The sequence below is a fragment of the Erpetoichthys calabaricus genome, chromosome 5, assembly GCF_900747795.2.
Source record: "Erpetoichthys calabaricus chromosome 5, fErpCal1.3, whole genome shotgun sequence".
Taxonomy (NCBI): domain Eukaryota; kingdom Metazoa; phylum Chordata; class Cladistia; order Polypteriformes; family Polypteridae; genus Erpetoichthys; species Erpetoichthys calabaricus.
The window spans coordinates 153,089,247-153,105,579 of record NC_041398.2 but is presented as its reverse complement, the minus strand read 5'-3'; the positions used below and the strand labels follow the sequence as shown (position 1 = coordinate 153,105,579).

Below are 16,333 nucleotides of genomic sequence, written 5' to 3'. Positions count from 1 at the left end.
TCACTGGTCACATTTAAAAGAGCTCTTCAGTCTCAAGGACACAAGACAAAACTGCTTCATTATGTAATGCAAACTGTAGTATATCAAAAAAACTGGATCTACCCATATACAAAAACACAAATTTACAAAAACCTGTGGAGGTAACTTAAATAACCGGGGTATTTAAAATACAGCATTAATGATAAAAATCATAGTTAACTTATTGTAAAGTACTACAGTAAGATGTGTGATAACTTGTTACTCTGCCTTGCACTCAGTGTTACAATTGACTCAGTGGGTTTGAGAATTGTTAGATGCTTTTAAAGCTGGCAATCCCAATTAGAGCAGAATTGAGTATACTATACATGGTAACATCTCAATAAGTTATGGGGACTGCTGAAATTTAAAGAGCAAGATAATGCAAAAGGTCAAAGAGTAAAGGTGGGCCTTCAATCCTGACTAGAATGTGAAGACAGGTATAGCCTCACAAGTAGTCTTTGGCAAATATTTTGAATTCTCCATCCCAGCCCCTCCACCCTCCTCATTCACCCATTGGAGTGAACATAATGGTAATTATACATTTAATGTAAACTGTCAGGACTGGTGACTCCTTGAGTAAAATTTATAAAAATAACACCTCCAGTTGAAATTTCTTGCAATGTGTTTTTTTTCTTGGTGCATGACTGTAACACTATTAAGCAGGAATGAAGACACATGCTTCACATATTATGTATTGTACCATGAGCATAATTATGAGACATTATTTTGGAATGATCTCCACCTACAGTAATTGCTTCTGATCCATTAATTCTGGAATGTTGTTAAACCTAAAAAAGTTTTTGCAGAGTCTTTTCTGTAATGAATACTTAAAATACGTAGTATTAAAAAGATGTACAGCAGAAATACATGATGAAATTGGCATTGTCAGTTTTTCAACAGCATCCCTCCAATATCCGCTACAATTCTAATCTATTATGAAATAATAATAGGTTGATTTATCCTGTGGTTCACAGAGTTCATAGACTATATGTGGTTAACATGGATGAGTCAAGTGCTCCATTAGGTGTTAGCCATGTATCTGAGTAAAGTGACTGACCTCTGTGCTACTAAATGAACTTCCCTGCTTGTAAGACCATATTGAACATATGTAGAAATACACCATGCAGAAGTTTGTCATATTTTTTGTGGATGGTAGCAATGATTCAGTATATTCATCTGTTTCTCATGCTGCTATTTTTTGCTTGTATCTGTCATTCCCTCTCTTGACATTTCTCCACAGTAGCTGTCTGTTTACTGTCTATATCCATTACTTCACTACAATCTTTTATCAACCTACATTGACTATTGCCTGGAGAATTTAATACAATTTCTGTGGCCAATGATGCACATTGCTTTTATTATATTAGTGCTGTCAGGTTGTCTGCTATTTCGCTGACTTCAAGGTCATTGTGTTATTATAGATCACTGGTTAAAATCCGAATCTTTGAAATGCAAACACGCTTGACATGTTAGATTTTTTTCACATAGAAAAATAAATGTGGTAATTGTAATTATTAATTTATGCTAATAATTGACTACTGGCTGTAGGTGGTCCACCATCTTTTTGACTTTGACAAACTGGTTCTTGGTGCTGTAGACTTTGAGAATTGCTGCCCAAAACAACTCTTGAGTACAAGTTCCGCAGCACCCTGTAATTGAAAAAATGAACATGACAAATTGGTGAATGGATGTACACAGATATTTATATTGTAGAGCAAAGGAACTCAAATCAAAATTGCTGAAATTAACCTTTACCTGCGTTCCTGAAGCTGAGATTAAAAAAAGGCAGGCTCCAGACTTTACTGCCATGCACGGTTTGCCCTGAAACACTACAGGAAGTTACCTACATATCATTTAGGTAATGATATTTCCTACATTTTGGCACTTCAGTAAATGTTTAGTATTGCATACTGCTATAATAATAATTTGTTGGTCAAGCTTATGGTTCAGTTGTATCGAATATTCATCAGGAAAGGTATTTTTCTGTCCATGTTAAAACTACAGTGAGGCCTTCTAAGACTCACTAAGATTGTGTACATGAAGGCTACAACTTGAAAAGAATGTAGTGTTATTGGGACTTCACACTGGAGTGCAGAACTGGAACAGGAATTTGTCCTGTCCAAAACTGCCTTCACTTTACAAAAGCATGTAACAATCCCCAAAAGTACATGAGCTACAAAAAAAGATTATATCCTTCAGCATATATTTAGACATTTGTTTTATTGTAATTTTTTCATAAACTTTAAAAGCAGGTTAGGATAACTGAATGTAAAACTATTTGAAAATTATATAAAGAAAGAGCTAATGGTTTTGATTTTATTGGAATATACCAAAGGTGTGACTGAAATGGATCATAGGCATTAGTGTCATCTGTAGCAAACTCTCAAACTTCAGAGGCATATTTTGAGCAGTAGCGTTGATGCCCAACTCAGCGACAGGACTGAAAGATGATGGTAATGGGAATTACCAGTAAAGTAATATGCATTACAGTAGTCAATGTAATAGTCATGAACAACCTAATTCTTTTATATTCTTCATATAAGGAAACTATCTAAAACTGAAGAAAACATTTGAAGATGCAGGAAACAGGATTTATATAGTGTAGGAATGTGATGCGATAAAAATCAGAGATGAGACATACATTCTGTGTAAGTTCAGCTGCACTGAAGTTCAAGTCCTCTAAATTACGTTACTAGTGTGATCTGGAGGTTTGCAGAATTTTCACTAACTTTTAATTTGTCCTTCGTGGTTTATAGACACAGTACGAGATTATTTGAAGATTATTTGGCATCAGTTCATTTTCTTGCTTAATATAGTGGAGTGTCAGTTTTTATATAGCAGATTTGAAAGAAATACAGTTGCTCTTGTCAGCAAAGCTCCATGGAAAACTGTGTCTAATTACAGACAGGAATGAGGGAGTACTGTCTTCAGATTTTTATTTATTATGTATTGATTATTATTTTAATGTGCACAAAGACTTGTAGGAGTCATGCCTGACAGTCTAACTAAATTCTTAAGCACTTTTAACAGTGTGCAATGGCCTTTTTGTATTAAAAGCTGTGTTTGTGTTTAAAATCTTAATGGCTGTACAGTTTTCTGCACTTACTTTATAAAAGTGCATTGTGGCTGCTTGGATTTGGAAGGAAATTGTAGTTTTACTTGCTTTCATTCTTCTAGTCATTGTTTAAAATTAGCACAAAGAGATGCCAATGCAGTAACTCATGTAACTACATGCCACAAATTACTCAAATTACTTTGCTTAAAGAATGAATCCATCTGGAAAACATCACAAAGTCTTAAACATCCACTTTATCTTGTCTATACAAGCTGTGCCTTGTTTAAAATACTGCACTATCATATGTAACTTTAAAATTTTTACTAACAAGTCTTTCTCTTTTTTTGTGGATGTGTTTATTCTGAAATGCAATACTTTTCTTAAACTCTTAATATTGTAGGTGACTAATATTTATTTTATAAAATATTTATAAATTAGTTTTGTATGTTTGTCAGTGTGTATTATGTGTATAGAGTTTTTACTCTTTCTAGTAGTTGTTATGTGCTATTTCACCAACATGTTGGATAATAACCTGTAATATACCACACAGTGACAGAGACTTAACTGAGTGACCAGCTGATAGTTAGACTTGCTTTTTCCTAATGACCCTAGATTCTAGTGGTTAAGCTATTTTTGGATTCTCTGTAGACTTGATTTTTTTTCCTCTTTTTTATTTTTGTTACTTCTGCTTACAGCTTTAAGATTCTAATTTAATCAAAAATCTTACTTTTAGAGGGAGCCAAAAATGTATACACCTTTAAGCGGTCGTTGTGATATTAAATTTGTACAGATATAACGAGATTAATTTAAGTCACTTTTAACTAATACACTTACAATAGGTGCTCAAAATAGTTACCATTGGTTCTGATTCACATTCTGGATTCAGATAGATTAAAATTCGATCATTCAGAGTTAAGTGCTATCATTATGTTATTAGAATTATTAGAAATTAGTTTTCTGGGACAGAAAAGTTTTACTACTTTTCATTTTCACCATAATGAAGTGTATTCCCCAGTCGTTTTTGGATAAATAAACCATGATAACGAGAATGATGAATATGACATCTCAACATTAATGTATACAGAGAAAAAACAAAATTGTCCTTGAAACTCTGATAGATACTACATATGACTCAAGGTAGATATGACAGATTAGTGATATCGGAAGTCTGTCTTCTTTGAGCTAGATTAAAATAGGTTGGAAGCAAAGCGTCTAAGAAGAGAGCTGACAACCCAACATGTATTCTATTTTTTAAACTTTTTGTTGAAAGCTTCTGGTTTCCTGAAGTACAGGTTTAGTCCCCGAGTTACGGACATCCGACATATGACTTACAAACTGAGCCACAGCTGCTCCTTCATCTGTCTGGGGGACGCGACGCAGGCTCCTCAATAACTGCCGCTCCGTCATCTCCGGCCTGGGGAAGCTGCAAGTGGTGGCTGGAGGGGGGCGGTTTTGCTGCTCGCACAGAGTAGTGTCTCTCGGCCGGCTCCGGTTGATGAATGGGGTGGTGGGAGCTGCACCCCATTCATTCTCAGTGGCTGGCTGGGTGCATGACAAGCGCTCGTGTGCAGGACGGAGGCTTTGATGGGGCGGAGGGGCGCGGTTCGGTGCCTGCTCACCACGCCGCCGCAGCTACTGTTGGACGGAGGCTGGATGGGGCAGAGGGGGGCATTTCACTGGCCGCCCACCACACAGCCTTGTAGTGTCCCTCGAACGGTTGCCCTGTTCGTTCTCTGTGGGCGGCTGGTGATGCTGCGAGCAGTGACTCGGTTGTGGCTGAACGAAGGCCATTGAGGGTGAATGGGGCGGCTGGGGGCAGTATTGTAGTGTGCCTCGGGTGGCTGCCTATTGAATGGGGGCAATGGTGGGTGATTCACTACCTGCCTTTGGCCACACCCTGTTTGCTCTCGGTGGGCTGACGCTGCAGGCAGCATACTGTATGCAAGTGGAGGTGACTGTGTGGTGGGCGGATGGTGAACCGCCCCTCACTGCCCCCATTCATTCTCAATAGCAAGCCTGCTTGTACTGTTAAGTACATAGCAGGAGGTTGTCTCTCATCAGTACACCAGACGTGCTGATGAGGGGTGCCTTCCTGCTGTGATAGCGTGTACAGTGCTGTGCAGAAGAGCTCATCTTAACCTTTTGTCTTCACCCTTTAACAATGTCTCTGAAACACAAATCTGATGCAAGTACTGGTGATACAGTAAAGAAGAGAAAAACCATTACCATGGAAAATAAAATAGAAATAATAAAAAGGTCAAAGAAAGGTGAAACTCCATCATTCATTGGCAGAGCACTTGCTTACAGTTTGCCAAGAATAGCATTTATTAAAATAATGTACCTGTTCCGACTTACATACAAATTCAACTTAAGAACAAACCTACAGTCCCTATCTCGTATGTAACCCGGGGACTGCCTGTACCTCTGATATTCATATAACCTTTTAGGGATGCATATACTGTTTTGTTGTATGTCTTGGGTTGTACTGAGGGGGAGGTATGAATTGTTAAAACAAGCAAGCACATACTTGTTTAATGATAAAAGATATATTGTAGAGGATAGTCTTGTTTTACCCCAGCAAATGTTTGTGAGGTGATTGCTGAAGGATCCCTTCTGACAATCTTACAAACTAAAATCAAGTGCTTTGGGGTAAAAAAGAATTTTCCGTCTTTTTCAGTTTCATTCGTCTTAATTATCTTAACGAGGAATTGTTAAAAGATCTGCACTAAGGATTTTAATTAAAAAAAAAACACAAAGCTGCCTTCTTTTAGCTATAAGACTTTCACAGTATAACAGGCACAACAATTTACTTCAAAATCAGTCCAGAGAAAACAAATGAAAAAATGAAATACAAAGGAAAAAAAATTAAATTCAACCCCCACCCAAGAGAAAAATAGAAATACCCAAGAGTAAAACCAACATTTAACATTTTATGTATAGTAGAGCCATTGATAGAATAAGAAAATAAATCTTGGGCCGGACATGGTTGTTCTAAAATTGTCTTAACACTAGAATCCCTGAAACCTAAGAAAAAAAGTCTTAATCCTGGGCCACTTTAAATTTGTTCGCACCTCTCCTCATCAGCGTCTTTTGTTTTGCAAATGTATCAATCAGCACAAGCAGCAAGCAGCCTAGGCTTCAGGGATTCTAGTGTTATTAAATTCTTGCCATGTTTTAAAAATGTTTTGGACATATCCTCTTAAACAGAATCTGACTTTTTTTTCTAATTTGAGATAATACAGTATGAAACTAACCCACTGAGGCTGGGTGGAAGGTGGCTTCTAGTTAAGCAAAAAAGGTTAACATGCTAGTGACATGGTATAGGCTATTACAATCAATTTCTTCCTGCACACTTTAATCTCATCCGGGAGTATACCAAATAACATCTTAACTTGATTAGGAGTGACTAAGTCTCCAGGATAATCTGTGCTAGTATGTCTGCATGCCCAGACCACCTCAACTGGCTCCTCTTGATCCAGAGAAGTAGTCCTTCCTTATTTAAGTGCCTTTCCCTGTCATGGAGAGTGAGCTCATCAGCCCTGTGCAGGAGCCAAATTTAGGCTATAGCCTTATTTTGGCAATTATTCAAAGTCTTTTTTTGGGTCACCAGCCAAAGCTTGTAACCACAGACAAGGATGGGGATGTAATCTAACTTGTAAACTGAAAAGTTTGTTCAGTGACTTGGCTTCCTCATTATACCAATGGTTTCATACAACATTTGAAAAACTGTGGTCAATGTACCACAACAGCAGTTTCCTAGCCTTGCACTTTGATATTCGGGCCATAGACATCATAAACAGGAAAGGAGATGGGCTAAACCTTTGATGGAATCTGGCATCTACATTATGGGGACTGGACAGCATTGAAGCACCTTCTACACAGTACAGTAGTTCTAAGATTTTCACAAATCCACAAAGTACTTTCAGACAGGATTGATAAATTTCCATAATCCCTCCAAATCTTGCGCAAGAATTAGAAGTTGACTCACTGCTTCAAAGGCAGGACTGAATCCACATTGCACCTCCTTGGTCTGAGGTTTAACTATTAAAATGATTCCTTGCTCCAATGCCCTGGCCTTGACTTTCCCAAAGAGGCTGAGAGATGTGATCCCATGGTAATCAGAACACACATTTGGGTCCTTTTTTTATTTTTATTTTTTTTTAATTTGGAACCACCACTTCAGTCTCCCATCATTCTAGGCCACTGCACTTTACTGCCATGCAACACTGAGAAAACATGTTAACCGAAACACTGCCAAAATATTCATTGTTTTCAGCATTTCCAGTCGGATCTAACCCACCTCTGTGACATGGTTGCTATGGAGCTTTTTAATTACTACAGCATGCAGTCATATAGACCCCCAAACACAACCAGTGCTTCTAGTATTTCATCCCCTGAGTAGGGTGAATCTGCCAGGTTTATGGATTTTTCATTGTGGTATTCAGGTTAATTTTAAGCTTTGTTTCTAGTGAGAAGGTAGTCATCTTGTGCTGGATGATGTTAGTAAAGCAGGAGCTAAATGCTAGACAGTGTTTTTGTACAATGTAGGTCTCCCCCTGTATCTGTGGCCAAAGCTTGGCATAACTGAAGGAATGTATTCATGGGTACAAGTGGTCTCCATTCCTTTGTAGGGTTTCTGGAGTCATTCTCTATAGCAACACCAAGAGCTGAATAAATAGGGTGAAGACTGAAAATGTATATGAACAATCTCATGAACGAATACTTAAATCCTATGTTTTTATTTACAAGTAAATACAATATGTTTATATTTTTATTAAGAAACGTTTTGAAATTTCTGTTTTCACATTTTTAGCTTGACTTTCTAGCATTCATCACATTTGTCAAAGACACAATATTGCTACTAAAATGGGCATAGTATTGCATTTATTGCTAAGAAGTGTATACTGTTTGCAATACATGTCAGAAACTTATGAAATGTACTAAAGGGGCATTGCATTTTTATACTTTAATAATACAGTGGAAAAGTACAGTAGAAAATGTTTAGTGTCAGAGGTAATGGAAAGCAGGAACACAAAGATCTGAATTAAGTTGATCACACATGTCACTGGCAGTTGTCCCAAACCTAAAATTCAACATATACAGTAATCCCTCGCTATATCGCGCTTCGCCTTTCGCGGCTTCACTCCATCGCGGATTTTATATGTAAGCATATTTAAATATATATCGCGGATTTTTCGCTGCTTCGCGGGTTTCTGCGGACAATGGGTCTTTTAATTTCTGGTACATGCTTCCTCAGTTGGTTTGCCCAGTTGATTTCATACAAGGGACGCTATTGGCAGATGGCTGAGAAGCTACCCAGCTTACATTTCTCTTTCTCTTGCGCTGACTTTCTCTGATCCTGACGTAGGGGGATTGAGCAGGGGGGCTGTTCCCACACCTAGACGATACGGACGCTAGTCTAAAAATGCTGAAAGATTATCTTCATGTTGCTATCTTTTGTGCAGCTACTTCCCGAAACGACATGCTGCACCGTGCTTCGCATACTTAAAAGCTCGAAGGGCACGTATTGATTTTTGCTTGCTTGTTTTTCTCTGTCTCTCTCTCTCTTTCTGTGCTCTTGACGGAGGGGGTGTGAGCTGCCGTCTTCAACAGCTTTGTGCCGCGGTGCTTCGCATACTTAAAAGCCAAACAGCCCTATTGATTTTCCTCTGCCTTTATGACAGTCTCTGCTCCTGACTCCTTTGAAGAGGAAGATATGTTTGCATTCTTTTAATTGTGAGATGGAACTGTCATCTCTGTCTTGTCATGGAGCACAGTTTAAACTTTTGAAAAAGAGACAAATGTTTGTTTGCAGTGTTTGAATAACGTTCCTGTCTCTCTACAACCTCCTGTGTTTCTGCGCAAATCTGTGACCCAAGCATGACAATATAAAAATAACCATATAAACATATGGTTTCTACTTCGCGGATTTTCTTATTTCTCGGGTGGCTCTGGAACAAAACCCCGGCGATGGAGGAGGGATTACTGTACATTTTTTTTAAATGTTGATTTTTATTTTAAAATAAGTTGTTTGATCCTCCAATATACTTAATAACCAGTGTTTGATAGTTATAAATGTGTCTGGTATAATATATAGTGTGGGTATGTGAGTGTATTAGTGAGCCCCTTCATGAGCTAGCACTCTTTTCAGGGTTGTTTCTCAGTTTTTTTAACTGAGTGCAGCGGTGTTCCTGACCCACAACCAAGAGCTAGAATAAGCAGATTTGGAACATGAATGGATAAACTGACAGTTGTTTTAGGTTCTATTGTACCACTTAACTATGTTGAAGAGAGTCATAGAAAAAAATATTTTTTACAGAAGTAATATACATCTTATACATTGTCAGATGATGACTCGAGGTTATTTTAGTTCAATTGTTAAAATTTGTTTTTATTCCTATACTTCTTTCACCTGTCAGTTCATTTAAAATTTTTTTTTATTTTTAGTTTATGATGTTTTCACCATTTCAATTTCAAATTTTAACATGAGTGATTTACAATAGCTTTTATTTATAGAGAATAATTTTACATTGGTTTTCATTTTAGCCTAAACAACGGCCATTCATCAAAGAGTAGAAAAAATGCTTTCTGTGTCTCCATACCACAGGGATTTTAGAAACCTATACATATGTCTATAACATTTGCAGTTTGTCCCTTTTTTGTTTTAGCCATCTGTTGAGTTATCTTCTGAATGTTTTGTAAAATGTGTCTCACTTGCATTGTAGCAGTGTCCATCTGTTCAAGAAGTAGGCAGTTTACCTTGGATTAGGTACTACCCTGTACCTTATGAAGTCAAGTAATTCAAACAACCTACTAGATATGATTCAATAAGTTAGCAATTCCTATATACTCTGTACGACACTGTTTGCCTCAGTTGATCACATTCAAAAGAAAATTAATGTTAGACAATACTTTACAATTTATGATTATTTCTTTGGTGTGTGTCCCTGTTCAAAAACATTTTCTTTGTAGCTAGTTGTCAGAATGTACATGTCAGACTATATAGACACCTAGTGCATAGACAGTACAAAAGAAGGGACACTTGACAGTAGCAATGGTTGCACTTTTGAAAGGGTTGGCAGGAGCAATAATATTCACTACATTACCCCATGAGTACTGTTTATTATTAGGCAATATATTTATCTACTGTTAGGTAATATTCAGATTTTTTTATGCATTACAGAATACACTTGAAAATGTATTTATTAAAGGGGTATATTTATTTAAATTATTCAGATGCCATCAATTACTGAACCTGAACAGATGCACTATATGCTACACATGACTTAATGCTGAAAAAATTGCCTCAGTAACTTTACCACATTTCTTTAATAGCACACTATGTAAAAATAAATTATTAAAAATCATTCAAAGCTGTGTTAAAATTGCTAAAAAGCGCAACTGTTTGCGTCAGTCTAAAACAAGTGTTAACTGTCTCATCACATTTTGTATTTGCAAGAATGACTACTGTCCAGAAACAAATTTAAGTTAATGTTTTCCATCCTTCCATTCATTCATTCATTGAATTCACTAAAATCAGTCCAGCTTATCTATACAGTATTGTGCACAAGGAAGAAAGCAAACCCAGACACAAATATTTAGTGTTTAAAAAAAGAAGTAAATACAGGAGGTTGAGAAAAAAAGAAAAAAATCAAAAGAATTTATCCACCTTCAAAAAAGATAATGACAGAGAGTAAGGATAATAAAATGTTTAAATATGGTGATACTGGCCAAGTTGATCACCATGTCATAATTCAGTGAGCCCCACAATTCACTTTAGCACACCTTGCCCACCATTGAATGCAAATCTTTTTGAAATTGGTATTTCCTTTTAAGCTATCTTTAAACCAGTTACATTTTTCACACAGTTTGTAAATAAAAACAGCACTGATTAAAAATACTCCTTTCATAATATTTTAATTGTTACCAGTTTTGTCAGCTTGGTCGTGAACCATATTTGTCTTAAAATGCCATTTCTAGAGCTCCTCTCTGATTCATCAACTTGATCTCTGATCATATGGTCAAGGCTTTCATTTTCAAATCAGCATTATTTGTTGAAACTGATCGTTAAGCTTTGCTTCACTGTGTTTCACAAACCAAAGATCCTCAAAAAAGTGATAATGCACCAGCTTGTGCATGGATAAAATCCATAATGTTTGGGCAAAAGAAAAGCTAATTAATTCACACTAATTTTCAAAGAATTCACCTATGGGTTTTCACACCTATAAAATGTTTTTGTTCACCTTAGATGGACAAGAACTTTGAAGAGTAGACTATTGGAAATTAGTTCATTTAAAGAATAGAATTGTTTTTCAGTTCACTTTTAGTTTAATTTTTATTTCAATTTCAGTTATTTTCAGTTTAGTTTTCATTAAAGTAATAATAACCTTGTGGTATCTAAATGAAACAAAACATTTATTTTAATCCAGCTGTCACTTATATATATATATAGCTATATAAAATAATCTCTCTATTATAATAAAAAAAAAACTTGGGTCGAGACGTGATCTTCTCAGAAGACACTTTGAAGTCCTGCGAGACTATCTGCACGTCATGCCCTACTTACAATTTCTTGGAGACACTTTAAGGTCCCGCGAGACAAGGAAGTGAGACAAAAGGACAGCTGTTGTACAGGCTTTTAAATGATCAACGCGCTGCACAACATGCAGAACACGCAGCATGGCACAAGCAGCAGCTGGCTTAAAGGACAGCTGCTGTACAAGCTTTTAAATGATCGTTGCGCAATGCAACATGCAGATCACACAGCACGGCACAAGGAGCAGCAGCTGATGTACAGGCTTTTAAATGATTGGCGCGCAGCACGGCACAAGCAGAAGCTCGCTTAAAGGACATAACTCATTCACTACGGCTTTATTACTGCCAAATATCAAGAAATAAATAATGAATGAAATGATGGTGAGTGATGCGAGCAGAATGTGGAGCCCCCTAGTGTGTGTGTGTGTGTGTGTGTGTGTGTGTGTGTATATATATATATATATATATATATATATATATATATATATATATATAAAATTTACATTTTATTTGGAATTAATGTTTTTAAGTTTTATTCTAATAAAAACTGATGATCACAATACATGATCTTCACAATTTTATTACAAACAATCAAAGTTTCTTTCAGAATGATTTTGTTTGCCATGCTTATCTATCTATTATAAAAAGAAATCCTGTCCCCTGTCCTGATAGTCAACGATACGTGATCTTCTCGGAAGATAATTTAAAGACCCGCGAGACGAAAGAGACCTCCCACAGTGCGTCTCACGGGAACATAGAATGAGAGTCTTGCAAGACACACCCTACTTACAAGCAATATCAAAAAAAAAAAAACGAATCAGTAGTGTAAAGGCAGTCATGCAGCACACACAGCTCCAGGGCTCTCAGTGCATATAGAGTGTATAAGGTCAATACGGTAGAAACGAAATGAATAGGATAGAAATGAAATGTCGACGATTAAACGAAGAAGAAAGAAAAGCGTGGAGAAAAGAGACTCAAATGCGTTGGACAGAAAAGTGAGCAAAAAAGAATAATCGAGGTGCAAATTCAGAAAATAAGGAAAGTAATTATCAGCCCGGAGCAAGTGGAATTGAAAAAAAAGCATGTCCAATCTGGCTCAGAATTAAATGACAGTGAGTAAAAGACAAAGTAGAACTTCATAAAGACGTTTTACAAATGTTGGCGCTAAACACATGCAGAGCAGGATAGAGACTATGAAACCAGGGAAATTAGAAAGGCTCAAAAAAAACCAAAAACGTTGGCGCTATACACATGTGGAGAAAGTTAAAGGATATGAAAATTAGAAAATATAAAAAAGTAAAGATCACAGTAGCGCAAACAAACAAACTGCCTCATTTAACTATGCACCAGTCTAACTTTGGTTTTGCACAATAATTACTACACTATTGCACTTTAACACTTAATTCTACTTTATTCACATAATTTTACTTATTTATTATGTTCTACTATACTGTTATCTTTCAATCTATGACTTTTTGTTAATCTAACTGATATTCTTCTAACTTTGCACAGTTTTTGATAAGCGGATCAGGATGCATTTCACTGCGTGTTGTCCTGTATAACTCTGCATGTGACAAATAAAGAATCTCGAGAATTTCAAAAACGGAGTTTACTGCACATGCATTTATTGGTTACTTTGTTAATGTATATATATTTATCTGTCTGCTTATTTCAAAAGCTACATTTACCCCAGGAGTCAAAAACGTTCTGTCTAGCCCTTGTACAAAAACATAGACAAAAGCTGGGGTATCACCTTGGTAACCCCATGTACTTTTGGAACTGTGAGAGGAAAATAGCAGGACTTTACAGACAGGAGTCCAATGCAGAACTCTACTTACTTTTTTACTTTGTAAAAAAAAAAAAATATATTAATTGCTGATGATGTAGATCGTTTTGTCTATGCTGAAATTCCAAACTGAGAAACCTATCCTGACCTCATTAAAAAGATTCAGCATATTGGGACTTGCAAGATTACAAATATTGTTTTTACAGAAGTGCTGAAATAAAAATGAAACTAATGAAATAGCAACAATTCAAAGAAAAAAAATCTTAAAAGTGTGTATCTGGAAAACCAAATACGGGGGTTGGCGAGCGAAGCGAGCAGGGGGCAAAGCCCCCTAGTAAATTAAAAACATCAGCTGTTAAGACACGTTTCATAGTGTTAACTTTGCATGTACAGATAAATAGATCTTTTTGGTCATATTTCCAAGATTTTTTTGAAATCCTAAAAGCATTATTTGCCTATCCATTTATCCATTTTTGAACACATCTATGGTAAAGAGTTACAGAAAGTTGAAGCCTATCCTGAGGTCATCCAGCACAAGGTAGGAACCAGTCCTGGATAGGGTTATAACATATTACTGATTATATTTAAACACATTCTCACGATTAACTTGGCCCAGGTCAATTTGGAGTCTCTCATTAAAGTCTGCCTTTGGGATATGGGAATAAACCCAAGCACCCAGAGAAAGTATATGCAGAACTAGCCAAAACATACAAATAAACAAGTACAATGATAATTGAGGTGTCAGTTAATTTCTAGTTTGTGATGTGTTGAAGCAGCTGTTCTTACTTCAGAACTCTCTTGTAGCCTAATGTGTTGCATGTAATATATAAGACTATGCTGGTAAGTAACAAAACAAAGGAAATGAGTAAATTAGGGACATAAATTATACTGAAAGTGTGCTAATTAAAATAATTAACCATTTATCATCCAATTATGTGTATGATCTTGTACAGAAATACTGGGCAAACCCAGTTACTCCTCATGTTTGCTATTATAGGACATTGGCTTTGTCATTTATCAGTTTTTTGGATAGGCTGTAAAGTAATTTCATTGGTAATTCCAGCATGTTTATGTAATACCCTTTCACTTTAGAAGAATGCTGTTTTTCCTTTCACATTGAATATATTGGCTACAGCCAAATGCTAAAGCACTTTTAGTGTCCTATCACCAAGTGTTAGTTTAATTTTTCACTGTGTTAAGTTGTAATCACATTTTGGCAAGATTTAATTCACTTCTGATATATATTTTTTTTTACATAAAAAATTTGAGTGGTAGTGGAAGAACAGAACATCTTTGTTTAGTGATCAATATTGTTTTTAGGAAGTTGGAAAACAAGCTTACATTCAAGCTTACTCACGTTTATTCTAATTTCTCAATCGTGTGTTTTTTTTTTTTTGTATTTATGTGATCTTTGTAAACTAGTCCTTTAATATAGCTATTTCTGCTCAGTTATTCCTTTAACTGTTCAGTGGATATTGGTATTGAAGAATTTTTTGTCAACATTACTGGTTCTATCCAGTTACTTTTTTCAAACTGTATCATGCACAAAAGGTAGAGGAGACTGTGCTGCTGCAATCAATACTCTAAAAGTATTCTCTCATTGAGTGTTGGGGGGACAAATGCAGTTAGATGGCTCCATTAATACGTTACCCTGAAACAGCTGGAATGAAGGGTTTAGAAAGTTTTACTATGTGTTAATCAGTTATTAAAGTAGATAAGTTTTTTCATATAAAAAAGAATCGAACCATGCTGCTGAAACTCACTAACAAATCTACCATTCTTTGTATAATATAAATACATATTTTATAATAATATAAATATATTAAACAAGGTTTAAAATCAATCACTTCAAAATGTATTACTGAATTTTATGCTCCATTGGGTTTTTTTTTTTGTTTTTTTTTATATATGTATAGTTAACTGAAGGAGGAAAGGCAGCCTTGGCAAACATTGCTGTTGGAGATCTGGTTCTTGCAATCGACGGAATCAGCTCTGAAACAATGACTCACCTTGAAGCCCAGAACAAAATCAAATCTTGCACTGGATCATTGAGCATGACTTTGCAAAAGTGAGTACTGCATACATATTACACGTCTTTCTTTGTTCTATGAAACTCTTTTTCTACTAATTTAGTCTTTCATTTTTATATATATACACACACATTTAGGGGTGGGCAATAGTAAATGTTTGCCCAGAGGGGGCTGGGCGGTCTCATGGTCTAGAACCCCTAACAGATTTTATTTTTTTCTGTTTTTTCTGTCCCCCCCGGCCATCGGACCTTACTTTACTCTATGTTAATTACTGTTGTCTTATTTTAATTCTTACTTTCTTTTATTTTTCTTCATCATGTAAAGCATTTTGAGCTACATTATTTGTATGAAAATGTGCTATATAAATAAATGTTATGTTGTTGTTGTTGTTGTAAGTTTACAGTTGTTACTTATGTAAAAAGACATGCAGGTTACCATTGCTACAAACAAGCACACTTTAATAATAACAATAAGAATAAGAAGAAGAGAAATAAGACAAATAATGCAAATGTATAATACAAATATTAATAAACTAGACATTAAGCCCGTTACAATAACGGGCGCTAGAACAGTAGTACATAAACATTAGTAGGAACAGTCTTGCAGTAATACTGGTTTGTATTTCCGTAAAAAGCCTGTAATTTTCTCTGATAGTAATACTGGCTTTGATGTCCGTAATATGCGTTTAATTTTCTGTCACAACAGTGGGCAATCAGCAGAGTCTCCCCAGCAACTGATGTAATGTGTGGCGTCCAGCTGATAATCATGCCTGTTGCGTCTCTCCAGCAAGTACTGTGCAGTTCCCCAGCAAGTATTTTAATCTGTGCTGGCGTGCAGCTGATTATTTTATGTGTGGTGTCTCCCCAGCAACGGATTTTATGTGTGCGTAAATAAATCTACTTTTAAAAG

The 16,333-nt window shown here is 36.0% G+C and overlaps 1 protein-coding gene across 6 annotated transcripts in view; it reads left to right on the top strand.

Annotated features, from left to right (window-relative positions):
- The window catches only part of pdlim5a (PDZ and LIM domain 5a), a 131,623-nt gene that overhangs the window by 19,788 nt on the left and 95,502 nt on the right, over window positions 1-16,333 (top strand). For all 6 annotated transcript variants that reach the window (XM_051927747.1, XM_028802145.2, XM_051927746.1 and 3 more), the window contains exon 2: window positions 15,311-15,462. In XM_051927747.1, the coding sequence (XP_051783707.1) occupies window positions 15,311-15,462 (152 nt within the window). The remainder of the gene's footprint in view (window positions 1-15,310; window positions 15,463-16,333) is intronic.